The sequence below is a fragment of the Ranitomeya variabilis genome, chromosome 1 (genome assembly GCF_051348905.1).
Source record: "Ranitomeya variabilis isolate aRanVar5 chromosome 1, aRanVar5.hap1, whole genome shotgun sequence".
In the NCBI taxonomy this organism is placed as follows: Eukaryota; Metazoa; Chordata; class Amphibia; order Anura; family Dendrobatidae; genus Ranitomeya; species Ranitomeya variabilis.
In genome coordinates, this window is record NC_135232.1 from 715,661,600 (window position 1) to 715,676,589 (window position 14,990).

At 47.8% G+C, this 14,990-nt stretch overlaps 1 protein-coding gene across 10 annotated transcripts in view; it reads right to left on the reverse strand.

Moving 5' to 3' along the window:
* TMEM63C (transmembrane protein 63C) overlaps positions 1–14,990 on the reverse strand; it is a 42,799-nt gene that overhangs the window by 1,483 nt on the left and 26,326 nt on the right. For all 10 annotated transcript variants that reach the window (XM_077267493.1, XM_077267494.1, XM_077267500.1 and 7 more), the window contains 14 exons: positions 7,942–7,979; positions 6,547–6,689; positions 6,419–6,470; positions 6,237–6,345; positions 6,060–6,133; positions 5,713–5,793; positions 3,363–3,483; positions 2,694–2,827; positions 2,356–2,478; positions 2,133–2,286; positions 1,954–2,060; positions 977–1,063; positions 839–904; positions 38–200 (listed from right to left, as the gene is read on the reverse strand). In XM_077267493.1, coding sequence (XP_077123608.1) covers positions 38–200; positions 839–904; positions 977–1,063; positions 1,954–2,060; positions 2,133–2,286; positions 2,356–2,478; positions 2,694–2,827; positions 3,363–3,483; positions 5,713–5,793; positions 6,060–6,133; positions 6,237–6,345; positions 6,419–6,470; positions 6,547–6,689; positions 7,942–7,979 — 1,452 coding nt within the window. The remainder of the gene's footprint in view (positions 1–37; positions 201–838; positions 905–976; positions 1,064–1,953; positions 2,061–2,132; positions 2,287–2,355; positions 2,479–2,693; positions 2,828–3,362; positions 3,484–5,712; positions 5,794–6,059; positions 6,134–6,236; positions 6,346–6,418; positions 6,471–6,546; positions 6,690–7,941; positions 7,980–14,990) is intronic.

Consider the following 14,990-nt stretch of genomic DNA (forward strand, 5'->3'; position numbering starts at 1 on the left):
CGGACTACCGCCCACAGCCACAGGACAGAACAGTTACCCGCTTCACATGGAGCCGCTCCGGGATGGATTTGGCCAAACACAGGCGGGTTGCGTAAACAGTGAGGCCTGGAATACGCAGCAGCTCCATCGCCGTGCCAATCAGACTGGCGGTGATGACGTAGTTAACGAAGAATGCGCCATTATTAGGTAGAAATACACACCTGTGGAAGAGGTCATGTGATTGCCAAGTGCCATACAGACGATGTGGTGGAGGAGGGGGTCATGTGATCAGCGAGTGCTGTACCGACAGTATGGTGGAGGGGGTTTGTGTGATCAGTGAGCGCCGTACAGACGGTACGGTGGAGGGGGTTGTGTGATCAGTGAGTGCTGTACTGATGGCATAGTGGAGGGGGGGGGGGGTCGTGTGATCAGTGAGCGCCGTACAGACGTTACGGTGGAGGGGGGTCCTGTGATCAGTGAGCTCCGTACTGATGGTGCAGTGGAGGGGGGTCGTGTGATCAGTGAGTGCCGTACTGATAGCTCGGTGGAGGGAGGTCATGTGGTCAGTGAGTGTTGTACAGACTGTGTGGTGGAGGGGGTCGTGTGATTAGTGAGCGCCGATGAGACGGTGCTGTGGAGGGGGGTTGTGTGAACAGCGAGTGCTGTACTGACAGTACGGTGGAGAGGGTCGTGTGATCAGTGAGCGGCATGATGGAGGGGAGTCGTGTGGTCAGCGAGTACCGTACTGACGGTGCGTTGTGGGGGGGGGGGGTTGTGTGATCAGACGGTATGATGGAGGGGTCCTGGGATCACAGTAGGGTGCATCAGGTGAGGTATTAGAGGCGAGTTCTTAACTCACTGGAACTTCACATTTGCCGAATCCAAAAAGTGAATGTCAAAGAGCCACCGGAAGAAGAGATCCAGGCTGCAGAGGAAAGAGGGTGTCAGCTCTGCAATCAAGTCTATACCAGTGCCCTGTGTGCGATGCCTGCAGTACCTCGTCAGCCCCAGAGAGGGCAGCACGATAACCATGAAGACCAGGAACAGGAAGCACTTGTGCATCGTTAGCTGGTTCTCGTTAGACCTGTAAAGCAAAACATTGTGGGAGTCATACAGGATGAGGAGGGCAAGTGTGTGAAGATTCACACTCCCATCATCAATAATAACCAAAGTAAACCGCCGAACACAAAAGGGGACTTGTATCCCCCCAATCAGGAGGGATATACATGACAGAGGGCACGGACACACACACACACACACACACACACACACACACACACACGTCGGAAAAGAGAATGGGCACTGATCCTCCCCCAGACGGGAGAGTTGTACACGACATCCCCCCCATACAGGAGAGACATATGAAGGAGCACTGTTCCCCCCACACAGGAAGGACGTACACAACAGGTGGCACCAATCCCCCCATAAAAGAGGGACGTATACGAGAGGGGGCACCTTTCCCCCACAGAAAGGACGTATAGGACAGGGAGCACCAATCCCCCACAAGGAAAAAAACGGGGCACCAATTGCCCCCCCACAGGAAAGACATACACGAGAGGAGGAACCGATTCCCCCAGCTGGGAGGGATGTACATGAGAGGGGACACAGATCTCCCCCGTAGAGGTGGGACGTACACAACAGGGGGCACAGATCTCCTCCCATAGAGGGACGTACATAACAGGAGGCACTGATCTCCCCCCTCTCCCCATTTAGGAGGGACGTATGCGACAGAGCACTGATCACCCCACACAGGAGGGACGTATACGACGGGTCACTGATCCCCCCATAGAGGAGGGATGTATACAACGGAACACCGATGAACCCATACTTTAGGGACGTATACGACGGCACTGATCACCCCCCCCCCCATACTTTAGGGACGTATACGACGGCACTGATCGCCCCCCCATACAGAAGGGACGTATACAACATGGGGGCACAGATCTGCCCCATACAGGAGGGAAGAGCTCTTACCTGGTCCAGTGACATTCCAGGAAGGCCGAGTAATACACCAGGAAGGGCAGACACACAGAGAACACCCACAGCAGCAGGGTGGGTAGAAACTGGGTGATAACTGGATTCTGGAGAGAGACAGCAGATGAGGAGGGTCACGCTGCTCAGTCATCAGGGGGAACAGACCTGAGGCCGCTCACCTGTAGGTTCTCTACGGGGTAGGTGACATTGAATCTGTCCATGGTGCTGACCACCACAGCCGGAGTGGTCAGGAAGAAGAGCAGGATAAACAGGGCCAGGTTTAGGGCCACAAGTCGCAGCCACCACGTGGGTCCAGACACCGCCAAATTCTCCCTGTCAGCGGCAGGAATATGAGCAGCCACTCGGCAGCGTATGGAGACATGACAGCAGACAGTAACTTACCAGATAACGTCATTGGGCGCAGGTGCATAGCGCACACCCCACTGGTGAGAATGAAGTACTGGGGTAACGGAGGATTGCTGGGGCGCTCGGCGACACCGTGGCTGGCTGTAGTCCTGGATGATTCTGATGAAAAGAGACTCCAATCACACTTGGCACATTGGTGCCAGCTTAGTGGCATCTTTACTATAAGCTCATCCCACTCGGATATGGCGTCATGAGAAAACAATTCCAATGAACCAACCAAACAGAATCATCCAATCATCTATTACAACATGCACCAGTACATAGCACCTCTACAGAGAACCATCACTACACACAAAAATGGAGGAGTCACTCACACTGCCGTCATACGCTCGTCCTGGAAGGTGACAAATGCGGTGCCGAGCCTCTTCAGGGGAATGCGGTTCCTCTCGGCAGTGAACTCATCGGTCAGCTTCTCCTCCAACTCTGCATAATACTGCTCCGCGTCTACCTAAGCATGGGGGACACCGGAGAGAAAAGGTCAAGCGAGGAACGGGACTCCGGAGAGGAGGGGATGGGGCGAGGACATGTGCATTTTTGATTGGCAGTGGAATTTCCATAATTTCCTTCCACTTCCAGGATGATGGATGCAGCACAGACCATTAGGAATATGATAACTCCAATATGGATGGATATTTTGAGTTTCCATTAATGGCTTCTAAATGTAAACCTGCAGCCTTTTTCTCTATGGTCTGATGAGAGCGGAGGCTGTACCGCACTAAGGAACACTCATCAGTCAACTCTCCAATTACTTGTGAGCCTGTGACAACAATGGAGGAACTTCCGACAATGTCGGGTCCTAGAGGCTGAGCCACATACACAGTCCTGGAGCACGGAGGGGAATGATGGGGATTTCTGTCACTACCCAGACTGTAATGTCATCTCAGCACATGCAGAACGTCTGTATGAGGCTTCCGTAGGCAACCTCTGTAGATGTGGATTCTTGGCCACCGTCTTTCTATGGAGGCAATGCAATGATCTTTCACCTTTGGGAAGCCGCAGCAGTCGCAGGGACACAGCCGGGCACATGGGTGGGTTTTAATTAAAATTCTTCCTTCCTTCTGGGATTTTCCAGCGAAGTACAGACGACCTTTCATAGCACGACGCCTACAAAGAAGAAATAACAGGAAGACACGATAAGATGGGGAGCCAAAGAGATGCAGAGATGTGACTGATGTGTCTCCACAGATCGTCCTCCTCCCTGCCTGAATACTGAATCGATATGCTGCCTGCCTGCATGTGTGCACAGAGGTGTAATTGACAATGGTCGCAGAGGTCACGACCTCGACCGGGCCTATGCAGGTGAGGAGCCTTCCGATGCCAACACAAACTGATAGGAACATACATGGCAATACAGCTCTGGCAAAAATTAAGAGACCACTGCAAAATGTCCAGTTTGTCTGATTTTTCTCTTTATAGGTATAATTTTTGAGTAAAATGTAAATTGTTCCTTTATTCTATAAACTTCTGACAACATGTCTCCGAATTTCCAAGCAATACATTTTGTATTTTGTTTCTGAAAAGGAGAAATGGTCAAAATTAAAAAAAAAGTGCTTTCAGACCTCAAATAATGCAAAGAAAACAAGTTCATAATCATTTAGAAACAACAATACTAATGTTTTAACTCAGGAAGAGTTCAGAAATCAAGTTTTTGTGGAATAACCATGATTTTTAATCACAGCTTTTATGCGTCTTGGCATGCTTTCCACCAGTCTTTCACACTGCTTCTGGAGAAAAAATGTAAGCAGTTCTTCTTTGATGGCTTGTGACTATCCATCTTCCTCTTGATTACATTCCAGAGGTTTCAATGGGGTTTAGGTTTGGAGATTGGGCTGCCCATGACAGGGTCTTGATGTGGTGGTCTCTTAATTTTTGCCAGAGCTGTATATGCCTCCGGTCAATCAGCTGACGTCAGGGGCATAGGGATCTCACCCCTAGAGGTACAGTAGCATGAGGCGGTGTCTACAACCCACAGAAGTTGCTGAGGTAGTGCAGCTCATCCAGGATGGCACATCAATGAGAGCTGTGGCAAGAAGGGTGGCTGTATCTGTCAGCACAGTGTCTAGAGCATGGACAGATACCAGAACACAGGCCAGCACACCAGGAAACGTGGATGGGGCCGTAGGATGGCAACAACCCAGCAGCAGGACCGCTACCTCCTCCTTTGTGTAAGGAGGAACAGGAGGAGCAGTGTCAGTGCCCTGCAAAGTAACCTCCAGCAGGCCACTAACATCCATGTGTCTGCTCAAACTGTCAGAAACAAACTCCATGACAGTGGTATGAGGGCCCGCGGTTCTCAAGTGGGAGTTGTGCTTATAGCCCAATGCCGTGCAGGGCGATTGGCATTTGTCAGAGAACACCAAGATTGGCAGATTCGACACTGGCGCCCTGTGCTCTTCACAGATGAGAGCAGGTTCACACTGAGCACAAGTGACAGACGTGACAGTCTGGAGACGATGTGGAGAGCGATCTGCCTGCCAAATCCTTCAGCATGACGGTTTGGCAGTGGTAAGTAATGGTGTGGGGAGGCATTTCTTTGGAGGGCTGCACAGCCCTCCATGTACTAGTCAGAGGTACCCTAACTGCTATTAGGTACCGGGATGAGATCCTCAGACCCCTTGTGAGACCATATGCAGGTGCAGTGGTCCCTGGGTTCCTTCTGATGTATGACAATGCCAGGCCTCATCTGGCTGAAGTGTGTCAGCAGTTTCTACATGATGAAGACATTGATGCTATAGACTGGCCTGCCCATTTCCCAGACCTGATCCAATCTAACACATGTGGGACATCATGTCTCGTTCCATCCACCGACACCATGAAGCACCCCAGACTGTCCAGGAGTTGACCGATTCTTTAATCCAGGTCTGAGAGGAGATCCCTTTAGGAGAACATCGGCCACCTCATCAGCAGCATGCCCAGGCATTATAGGGAAGTCATACGAGCACGTGGAGGCCACCAACACTACTGAACAGCGTTTCCTTGTCTTGAGGCATGTCCACTGAAGTTGGATCAGCTTGTAATTTGATTTTCCATTTTGATTTGAGTATCATTCCAAATACAGACCTCCAAATCGAGGATATATACACCAGGTTTGGGGATATATGGGGCCCAGGATAAGGGATATATCTGCCAGGTTGGGGAATATACAGGATGGGTGGGACCCAGGTCTAAATCTTGCACCAGGGCCCATCGGACTTTAGTTAATTCACAGTATGTGAGCTCGCCTGTGGGTATGCTAGTTCCATTCCTGTGTTTTGTGCTTGATGATGGAAGTGACATGTACACACTTTCCTGATATGGGTGGCGTGCCCACCAGTGTATGGACAAGCCCCTCACCTTTCTGTGTCCAACTTCATCAGTCTCCGGACATCATAGCTGAACTGGACATCTGTGACAGTGCAGCTGGGGTACGCCTCACTGCAACACAAAAAAGCTGAGGTTGGGACATGTGTGATACGCAGCAGTAATGCAATAGTAATCGCCTAAGTCACCTACAGGCCACCCCAATCCACGCATCCATAGTCCACGCACCCCTCAGATGGTGACATCTACTGTCCACGCTCCCCGTCAAATGCAGGTGACCAATGTCCACGCGCCCCCTCAGGTGTAGGCGACCACTACATATATGTACAGTGCTATGGTGGCTCTCCCAGCATGTCCATGCATCTGTAGGTTACACTTACTGGAAATGCTTGGTGATTAGTGAGGGGTCAGAGATCTCACGGGGAATGTGTGTCACCATAAGGGTACGTGCCACCTGGAAATAGAGAGAGGGAAGAAGGATGAGGTGCTCCAGTCAATACATTATCTGTTGAGAAGTACTGGGTGGAGTGCGGTGGCCAGGCTCCCCTTTCTTTCACCTTATCATCTTCGCGGTAGTGTAAGGAAGCGCAGTGATGGCGCACACACAGCACAGTCAGCAGAAAGTATAGCAGTGCAAACACGCTGTGCAGCCACAGGAAACGGTCCCTGAAGGACAGAGAGACTATCAGTCAGTGGCCGCAGCATCAGGACCCCAAACCTTCATCTATCCAGCACTCACTGTGTGGGGACATTGACGATTGTTGTGCGTCCAAACTGGGCCGGACTGTCACCTGCACGAGGAGAGACGCCTGGTTATAGAGATGGGATCACAAAGGCCGAGCACGGGACGAGGAACAGGCAACTCACCCAACAAATTTCCAGAGAAGTTCACTGGTAAGATAATGGAGATAGAGAGAACACAGACGAGGAGCAGCAGCACCAACAGATGGCGCTGATAGGACAGATACAAGATGGCGTCCAGCCCACATTTACTCTGGATTTCCTCATCCCTGTAATGACGAGCACAGATGACCTACAACTCCCATCATCCTTGCTGTCACACCCATCATCCTACTCGTCATGTAAACCCCCTTCACTCTTGCTACATCACAGCCAGCCACTCCCATCATCATCCTCCATATGTTACCCCCTACCAACCCATCATCCTCGCTAGATCACCCCCCATCATATCCATGATCCTGTCACACCCAATAACACCCATCATCTTCGCTAAGTCCCCCCCTACCACCCCATCATCCTCCTAGCTATGTCACAACCTACCACCCGCATCATCCTAGCTTCATCACCCCCTACCACCCCCATCGTCCTTGCTACGTCACCCTCTATAATACCGTTCATCTTTGCTACATCACCCATTCACCCTCCTCACTTCGTCACCCCCTAACACCCACCTTCATCCTATTCGCCATGTCACTCCCTACCGGCCCCATCCTCTTCGCTACGTCACGCCCTACCACCCACCATCATCCTCCTCCTCGCTACATCACGCCCTACCACCCACCATCATCCTCCTCCTTACATCACCTCCTACCACCCACCATTATCCTCCTCACTATGTCACCCCCTACCAGTCCCATCATCACCCCCTAACACCTGATCCTGCGGCACCTCTACCACATTACTCAAGAACACCCTGAACATTTATTTGGTCCAAACAAGACTCACCATATCCTATTGTGCACCCCCCCCCCCTGTAAGATCAATCACAGTGCCCCCAGAAAGTCAGCTGCCCGCTATACCAGTATTAGGCTACGTTCACATTTGCGGTGTGCGCCGCAGCGTCGGGCGCCGCAGCGTCGCCGCATGCGTCATGCGCCCCTATATTTAACATGGGGGCGCATGGACATGCGTTGCACTTGCGTTTTGCGCTGCATGCGTCCCTGCGGCGCCCGCGTCTGGGCGCAGAGGACGCAGCAAGTTGCATTTTTGCTGCGTCAAAAATCAATGAAAAAAAGGACGCATGCGGCGCAAAACGCAGCGTTGTGCATGCGTTTTGCTGCGTTTTTGTTTGCGTTGTGCGTTGCGGCGCCGACGCTGCGGCGCACAACGCAAATGTGAACGTAGCCTTACACTACCACCCCTATAAAAACCTTTCTGCAAAATTCCACATCCCCTCACGCACAATCACCACAACTAGAGTGTGATAAATCTGAAAACCCAGAGCTCACAGACATCACGGGATACAACCTGCCCACTCATCCGAATCCCCACCCCAGAACCTGAAAGGCAAGCTGCCCTTACTTCATCTGATAAATGGAAGTCAGCCAGGAACAGAAGCCCTGAAAGAGAGTAGACGCGGGAATGAGCCTCAAATCACCACACACCGATAATGTATACGAATCACATCATACATAAATCATGCCACGCCAATAATGTACAGAAACAACATCATACTGGAATCACCCCACACCGATAGAGTACGGGAATCATATCATACAGGAATCATCCCACACCAATAAAGTACGGGAACAACATCATACTGAAATTACCCCACACCGATAATGTAGGAAAGGAAGGACATCATACAGGAATCACTACACCAATATTATATGGGAATCACATCATACTGGAATCACCCCCAGACCAATACTGTACGGAAGCACATCATACAGGAATCATTCCACAGCAATAATGTACAGGAATCACCACACCAATAATGTACGGGAATCATATCATACATGAATCATGCCACACCGATATTGTATGAGAATCACCCCCACACCAATAATGTACGGAAGGACATCATACAGGTTATCACCACATCAATAATGTATGGGAATCTTATCACAGAGGAATCACCACACAGTGATAATGTATGGGAATCATATCATGCAAAAATCATCCCACACAGATATTATACAGGAATCAAATCATACAGGAATCACCCCACACCCAGGGCCGGTGTTATGGGCAGGCACACCAGGCAGCTGCCCGGGGCCCCCAGGTACAGAAAGAGCCCCCTGCTGGTTCCACAATGGAGGTTACAATTCAAATAGCACAAACAGTGTTTCGCTTTGCAGAAGAGGCAGACATAAGTGCATCTTATCTGTTCTGCAATGCCAGCCTAACAAAAATGAAAAGAAAAAAAAAAAACACAAAATGATATAAACAAAATGATTGATACCTGCTTTAACTCATCAGGATCCTGCACAGGCCGCTCTGTGGTGTGCGCTGGCATCAGGAGTGATAGCGTCACTGTGATCTCTGGGCACAGGACCGCTGCATTCTGTAATAATCTGCAGCAGTCCGGTGACTTGAGCAGAGCGCCATCAGAAACACATCCGATAGATAGTACAAGTCACCTGACTGATGCAGCTTATGGGAGCTCTCACATTAGCGTATGATACGGCCGAGCGCACAGGAGTGATATCGATGCTGTGATCACTGGCCACAGGCCGCTGCGTTCTGTAATGGGGTCGCTCACACTAGCGAGAGAATGGCACAAATTATCCTAATGACACTCGACACAAACTCTCATCAGTTTTTAAGCAGAATGTCAGTTCCCTGTGATCCGATTCTCTCACATGAGAGAATGGTATCACAGGTGCACAGAAGACAGAGAACTTAATTTCTCCATCTTCTCCATTGTCTCTGTGTGCCTACATCAGACTGCACTCAGATAACATCCGAGTGCAGTCTGAAGTCTTACATGCACCCATAGACTTGTATATGTGCATATGCTCCGATTTGTGGAGCACTCGCTGCGATTGTCTTCTTATGCGGGTCTTCACTGCCCCACAGTATAACTTTAGGTCGAGTGCAATCCGATAAAACATTGCATAGCACTCGGCCGTGTTATACGCTAATGTGAGTGAGCCCATAAGCTGCATCAGTCAGGTGACTTGTATGATCTATCATCATATGTTTTCATAATGGCGCTCAGCTCAAGTCACCTGACTTCTGAAGATTATTACAGAATGCAGCGGTCCTGTGGTCAGAGATCACAGTGACGCTATCACTCCTGGTGCCAGTGCTAGCCACAGAGCGGCCTGTGCAGGATCCTGATGAGTGACAGCAGGTATCAATCATTTCATTATTTCTAGTGAATCCAAGCCGCCATGTAATATTATATTTAGCCCAGACAACACTGTTCAATGGGGTTCTCAAGATTAGGAAATATCACTTATCCACAGGATAGTTTTCAGATCTTTGGGGTCCAACTGCCGTGGCCCCACCAATCCCAAGAATCAGGGCTCTTCAGAGCCCCAGCTGAATGGAGCACCACCAGTCCATTCATTCTTTATGGGAGCACCAGAGATTGCTGAACACAGTGCTTGGCTGACCTCCTATTAGACCAGGGTTCTCAAACTCAGCTGGGTATATGAGCCGCATATACAAAAAATTTGAATTTGGGTGGCCACATTCTTTGAAGGACAAAGTGACATTTTTAGTGATACCATTTTTTTTTCCTACACACATTTTGAACATGTTTGCCACGTTTTTTTTCTATTTCTCTAGAGTTTGGTTGGTTATGGATGTGGTGATAACAAATGTACATCATGCTGTAGTCATGTGATATTGTTATGTCCCTAGGTTTTAGAGGAGGAAAATAGAAAAAAAAGGGAAGTAAAAAATGTGGTCAATTCTGTACTAATATCCCCCATCTTGGTATATATATGTCCCCAATCTAGGTATGCATGGCCCCCTCATCCCCATCCTGGTATGCATGGCCCCCTCATCCCTATCCTGGTATGCATGCCCTCTCAACCCTATCCTGGTATGCATGGCCCCCTCATCACTATCCAGGTACGCATGGCCCCCTCATCCCTATCCTGGTATATATGGTCCCCTCATCCCCATCCTGATACACATGGCCCCCTCATCCCCATCCTGGTATGCATGGCCCCCTCATCCCTATCCTGGTATGCATGGCCCCCTCATACCTATCCTGGTAGGCATGGCCCCCTCATACCTATCCTGGTAGGCATGGCCCCCTCATCTCTATCCAGGTACGCATGGCCCCCACATCCCTATCCTGGTACGCTCCTGGTAGGCATGGCCCCCACATCCCTATCCTGGTACGCATGGCCCCCTCATCCCCATCCTGATACGCATAGCCCCCTCATCCCTATCCTGGTTTGCATGGCCCCCTCATACCTATCCTGGTAGGCATGGCCCCCTCATCTCTATCCTGGTATGCATGGCCCCCTCATCTCTATCCTGGTATGCATGGCCCCCTCATCCCTATCCTGGTTTGCATGGCCCCCTCATACCTATCCTGGTAGGCATGGCCCCCTCATCTCTATCCTGGTATGCATGGCCCCCTCATCTCTATCCTGGTATGCATGGCCCCCTCATCCCTATCCGGGAATGCATGGTCCCCTCATCCCCATCCTGGTATCACCACACACAGCGATAGTGTACAGGTATCTCTTAATATCGATAATGTACAGGAATCACCCCCCAAACCAAAAATGTACGGGAATCACAAGAATCACCCGAAACACTGCGACCTATACATGAATACAAAATATTCATTAAACCACTCACAAGAGTATAAAAGTCAGCAATATTTTATTAAACACATTAAAAAAAAAAAACATGAACCATACAAGTGATGCAGGTTTTGCGGATTTAAAAAAAAAAAGAGGATAAATCAAGTATAGAGAAAGGAAGTGGTGAGTTAGGTATAGTAATAGGTATATACGATGACAAAGGGAAAATACTAACCAGTTTAACAATAAGTATATGGTCTAAAATTGACCCAATTCAAACATGCTAGTCCATTTAATTAATAAAACACACTAATGTAGACAGGGTACTAATAAAAGATATATTATTAAAATTATACCATATAAAAATAAAGATTAGATAAAAGGTCCCCAGAAAACACCCAGTGTGTTAGCAGTGTAGTATAATACTACATTTAATTAGAAATATCATGCTCACCACATAGTAAAATCCCAGAAAAACAACCACAACAGGGAGTAATATAAACACCACTTTATTAGATAATACTGATTAAAACATACAATACAATATTAAGAAGTAAAATATATATGTATAAAATATACAAGTGCCTGTAGCTATCTGGTTACCATATTAAATAATTTTAAATATCCATAAGGTCATTAAAAATAGCCCACTTAAGAAGTAAAACCGTGTACAACAATTATATAAAAAAACAACAAGGGGGAAGTGACCACAAGGTGCAAAATGACCAAAATATAAAAATATTATAAACGGTAGTGCAATAGAAATATTATGTGCAATATACGCTGTGCGAGGTGCAATAGTAATGCACTAAATCCCAAAGCAAAAAAATTGTGCTAAATAAGTGGGCAATATGAAAGGACACTTACTTCAATTGTATTTATATGTAGATTAATGGACTACCAGTGCTCTCCAGGGCACCCCGACGCGCGTTTCGGACGCACTGTTCCTTCCTGACGAAGGAACAGTGCATCCGAAACGCGCGTCGGGGTGCCCTGGAGAGCACTGGTAGTCCATTAATCTACATATAAATACAATTGAAGTAAGTGTCCTTTCATATTGCCCACTTATTTAGCACAATTTTTTTGCTTTGGGATTTAGTGCATTACTATTGCACCTCGCACAGCGTATATTGCACATAATATTTCTATTGCACTACCGTTTATAATATTTTTATATTTTGGTCATTTTGCACCTTGTGGTCACTTCCCCCTTGTTGTTTTTTTATATAATTGTTGTACACGGTTTTACTTCTTAAGTGGGCTATTTTTAATGACCTTATGGATATTTAAAATTATTTAATATGGTAACCAGATAGCTACAGGCACTTGTATATTTATACATATATATTTTACTTCTTAATATTGTATTGTATGTTTTAATCAGTATTATCTAATAAAGTGGTGTTTATATTACTCCCTGTTGTGGTTGTTTTTCTGGGATTTTACTATGTGGTGAGCATGATATTTCTCATGCTAGTCCATTTAAGCAGAGCTAAATAGACTCAGTGTTTCGCAATAATGAAATCAGGGAAGACATTGAATGTCACCACGACAGCCCCGACGCACGTTTCACACTGTTGCTTTCTCAAGGGGAGTGTGTCGGGTATCACATCATGCAGGATTCCCTTCACACCGATAATACACAGGAATCACCCCAAACATCGATATATAAGGGAATTACCCCACACCGATAATGTACAAAAATCAAATCATACAAGAATCACTGAAAACACCGATAATGGAAAGGAATCACCACACACACCGATGTGTAGGATTCATATCATACAGGAATCACCTCACAAACTGATGATGTACGGGTTTCACATCATAAAGGAATCACCCAGCACCAATAATATACAAGAAAAAAATCATTCAAAAATCCCCCCCACACACACACGGATAATGTACGGGAATCACATCATACAGGAACCACCCCACACCAAAAATATGCAGGAATCATGTCATAAATGTATTATCTGTGTGGGGATATTACAAGAGAGTCACATTATACAGGCATAACCCTACACCTATAAAACAGAGGAATTACATAATCATCCTAGGCCGATAACACATAGGAATCATATTACACATGTAATAACCTTACACTGGCAACACAAAGGCGCCAAATCATTCAGGTATCACTCTACACCAAGATATACAGCAAGGGTGGGAATCTTTTTTCTGCCAGGAGTGATTTGGATATTTATACCTTATTTATACCAGCCTCCGGCTCTGCTATATTTGGTCACTTCCCCTGATATGATGGCTGGAGCAGCTTCTCTTTGGTGCGGCTGTGATGTTAGATGGTATCAATGATATTGCTACTTGAAACTGCTTTTCCAGATTTGCATCGGTCGACTCTGTCATGAATTTTGAAAGAACTTGCAGCAGTAAGTTATGAACACAGATGTACGTTACACTGCAGGTCTACTCACCGGGAAATCATCATTGCGCATGCCACATTTAGGCTATGTGCGCACGTTGTGGATTTGCTATTGGAAATTTCTGCACGGTTTCTGCATCTCTTGGCAGAAAACGCAGTGGAAATTCAGTGCAGATTTGATGCTGATTTTCATGCGGATTTGTAAGCCAAATAAAGATATATTATTTAAAAAAAAAAAAAGTGATGTAATTTCTTTGTTCAACCTCTTCAGCCACATACCCTCATTAATATTACCGTATATACTCGTGTATAAGCAGAGTTTTTCAGCACAATTTTTTTGTGCTGAAAAGGCCCCCCTCGGCTTATACATGAGTCACGGTCCAGAAAGACGGCGAGGGAGGGGGAGCGGCGGGTCACAGAGGCAGGAGCCGGCAGCTGTGGCTAAAGCTTGTGCCGCTGTAATAGTGCACAATGCCAGCCGCAGGCTTCCAGCACACATCATACTCACCTACCTGCACGCCCTGGGTGCCGGCACTGCATCTTGTTCCGGCCGCGGGAGCCTGCAGCTCTTTCTGCCGAGCGATCACGTGGTACCGCTCATTTAGGTAATGAATATGCACGCGTCTCCACTCCCATAGGCGTGGAGCGCATATTCATGACCTTAATGAGCGGGGCCACTTGATCGCTTGGCAGGAAGAGCTACAGGCAGGTGCTGGCGGCCAGAACGAGATGCAGTGCCTGCACCCAGGGCGTGCAGGTAGGCGAGTAGGATGATTTGCTCTTATTTCAATAGGAAACATGCAAACAGGGACGGGATAAGGAGGCATGCATACAATGACAGGGACAGGGGAGGCATGCATATAATGAAAGGGAGGCATGCAGACAGGGATGGGGAGACCTTCATACAGGGACAGGAAGGCATGCATATAAGGACAGGGATGAGGAGACAATGCTTACCCGGCTTATAGTCGAGTCAATAAGCTTACCCAGTTTTCCGTGGCAAAAATAGATGCCTCGGCTTATACTCTGGTCAGTTTATACTCGAGTACTGTATATACGGTAAAGACACACACAATATTAAATAAAGACACACACACACAACAGCCTATGTAGGAGCATTAACATAATGAATCTACATATGCTGTAACAAAACAGCAACGGTTATTAGGCTACATCTCCACAGTCAGTAATCGGCAGTGTTTTGGACGCAGCACATGTCCGCTGTGTCCAAAGCGCTGCTGGATTTTGAACGTAGGTGTTCATTGAACCGTGCGGAATCACCGTGCCCTATACAATGGACGGGTGACATTTACCTTGTGGAGACTGAGTGTCTCCGGAAGATAAATAGAGATCCTGTTGTCTGGAAAGACGCACCACATGTTCGACTCAGCAAGGAAGCCTCGGGCTCCGATGCACGCATAGTGGACATGGGATTTCTTTGAAATCCCATCCACTAAGCTGTAACATCTGGA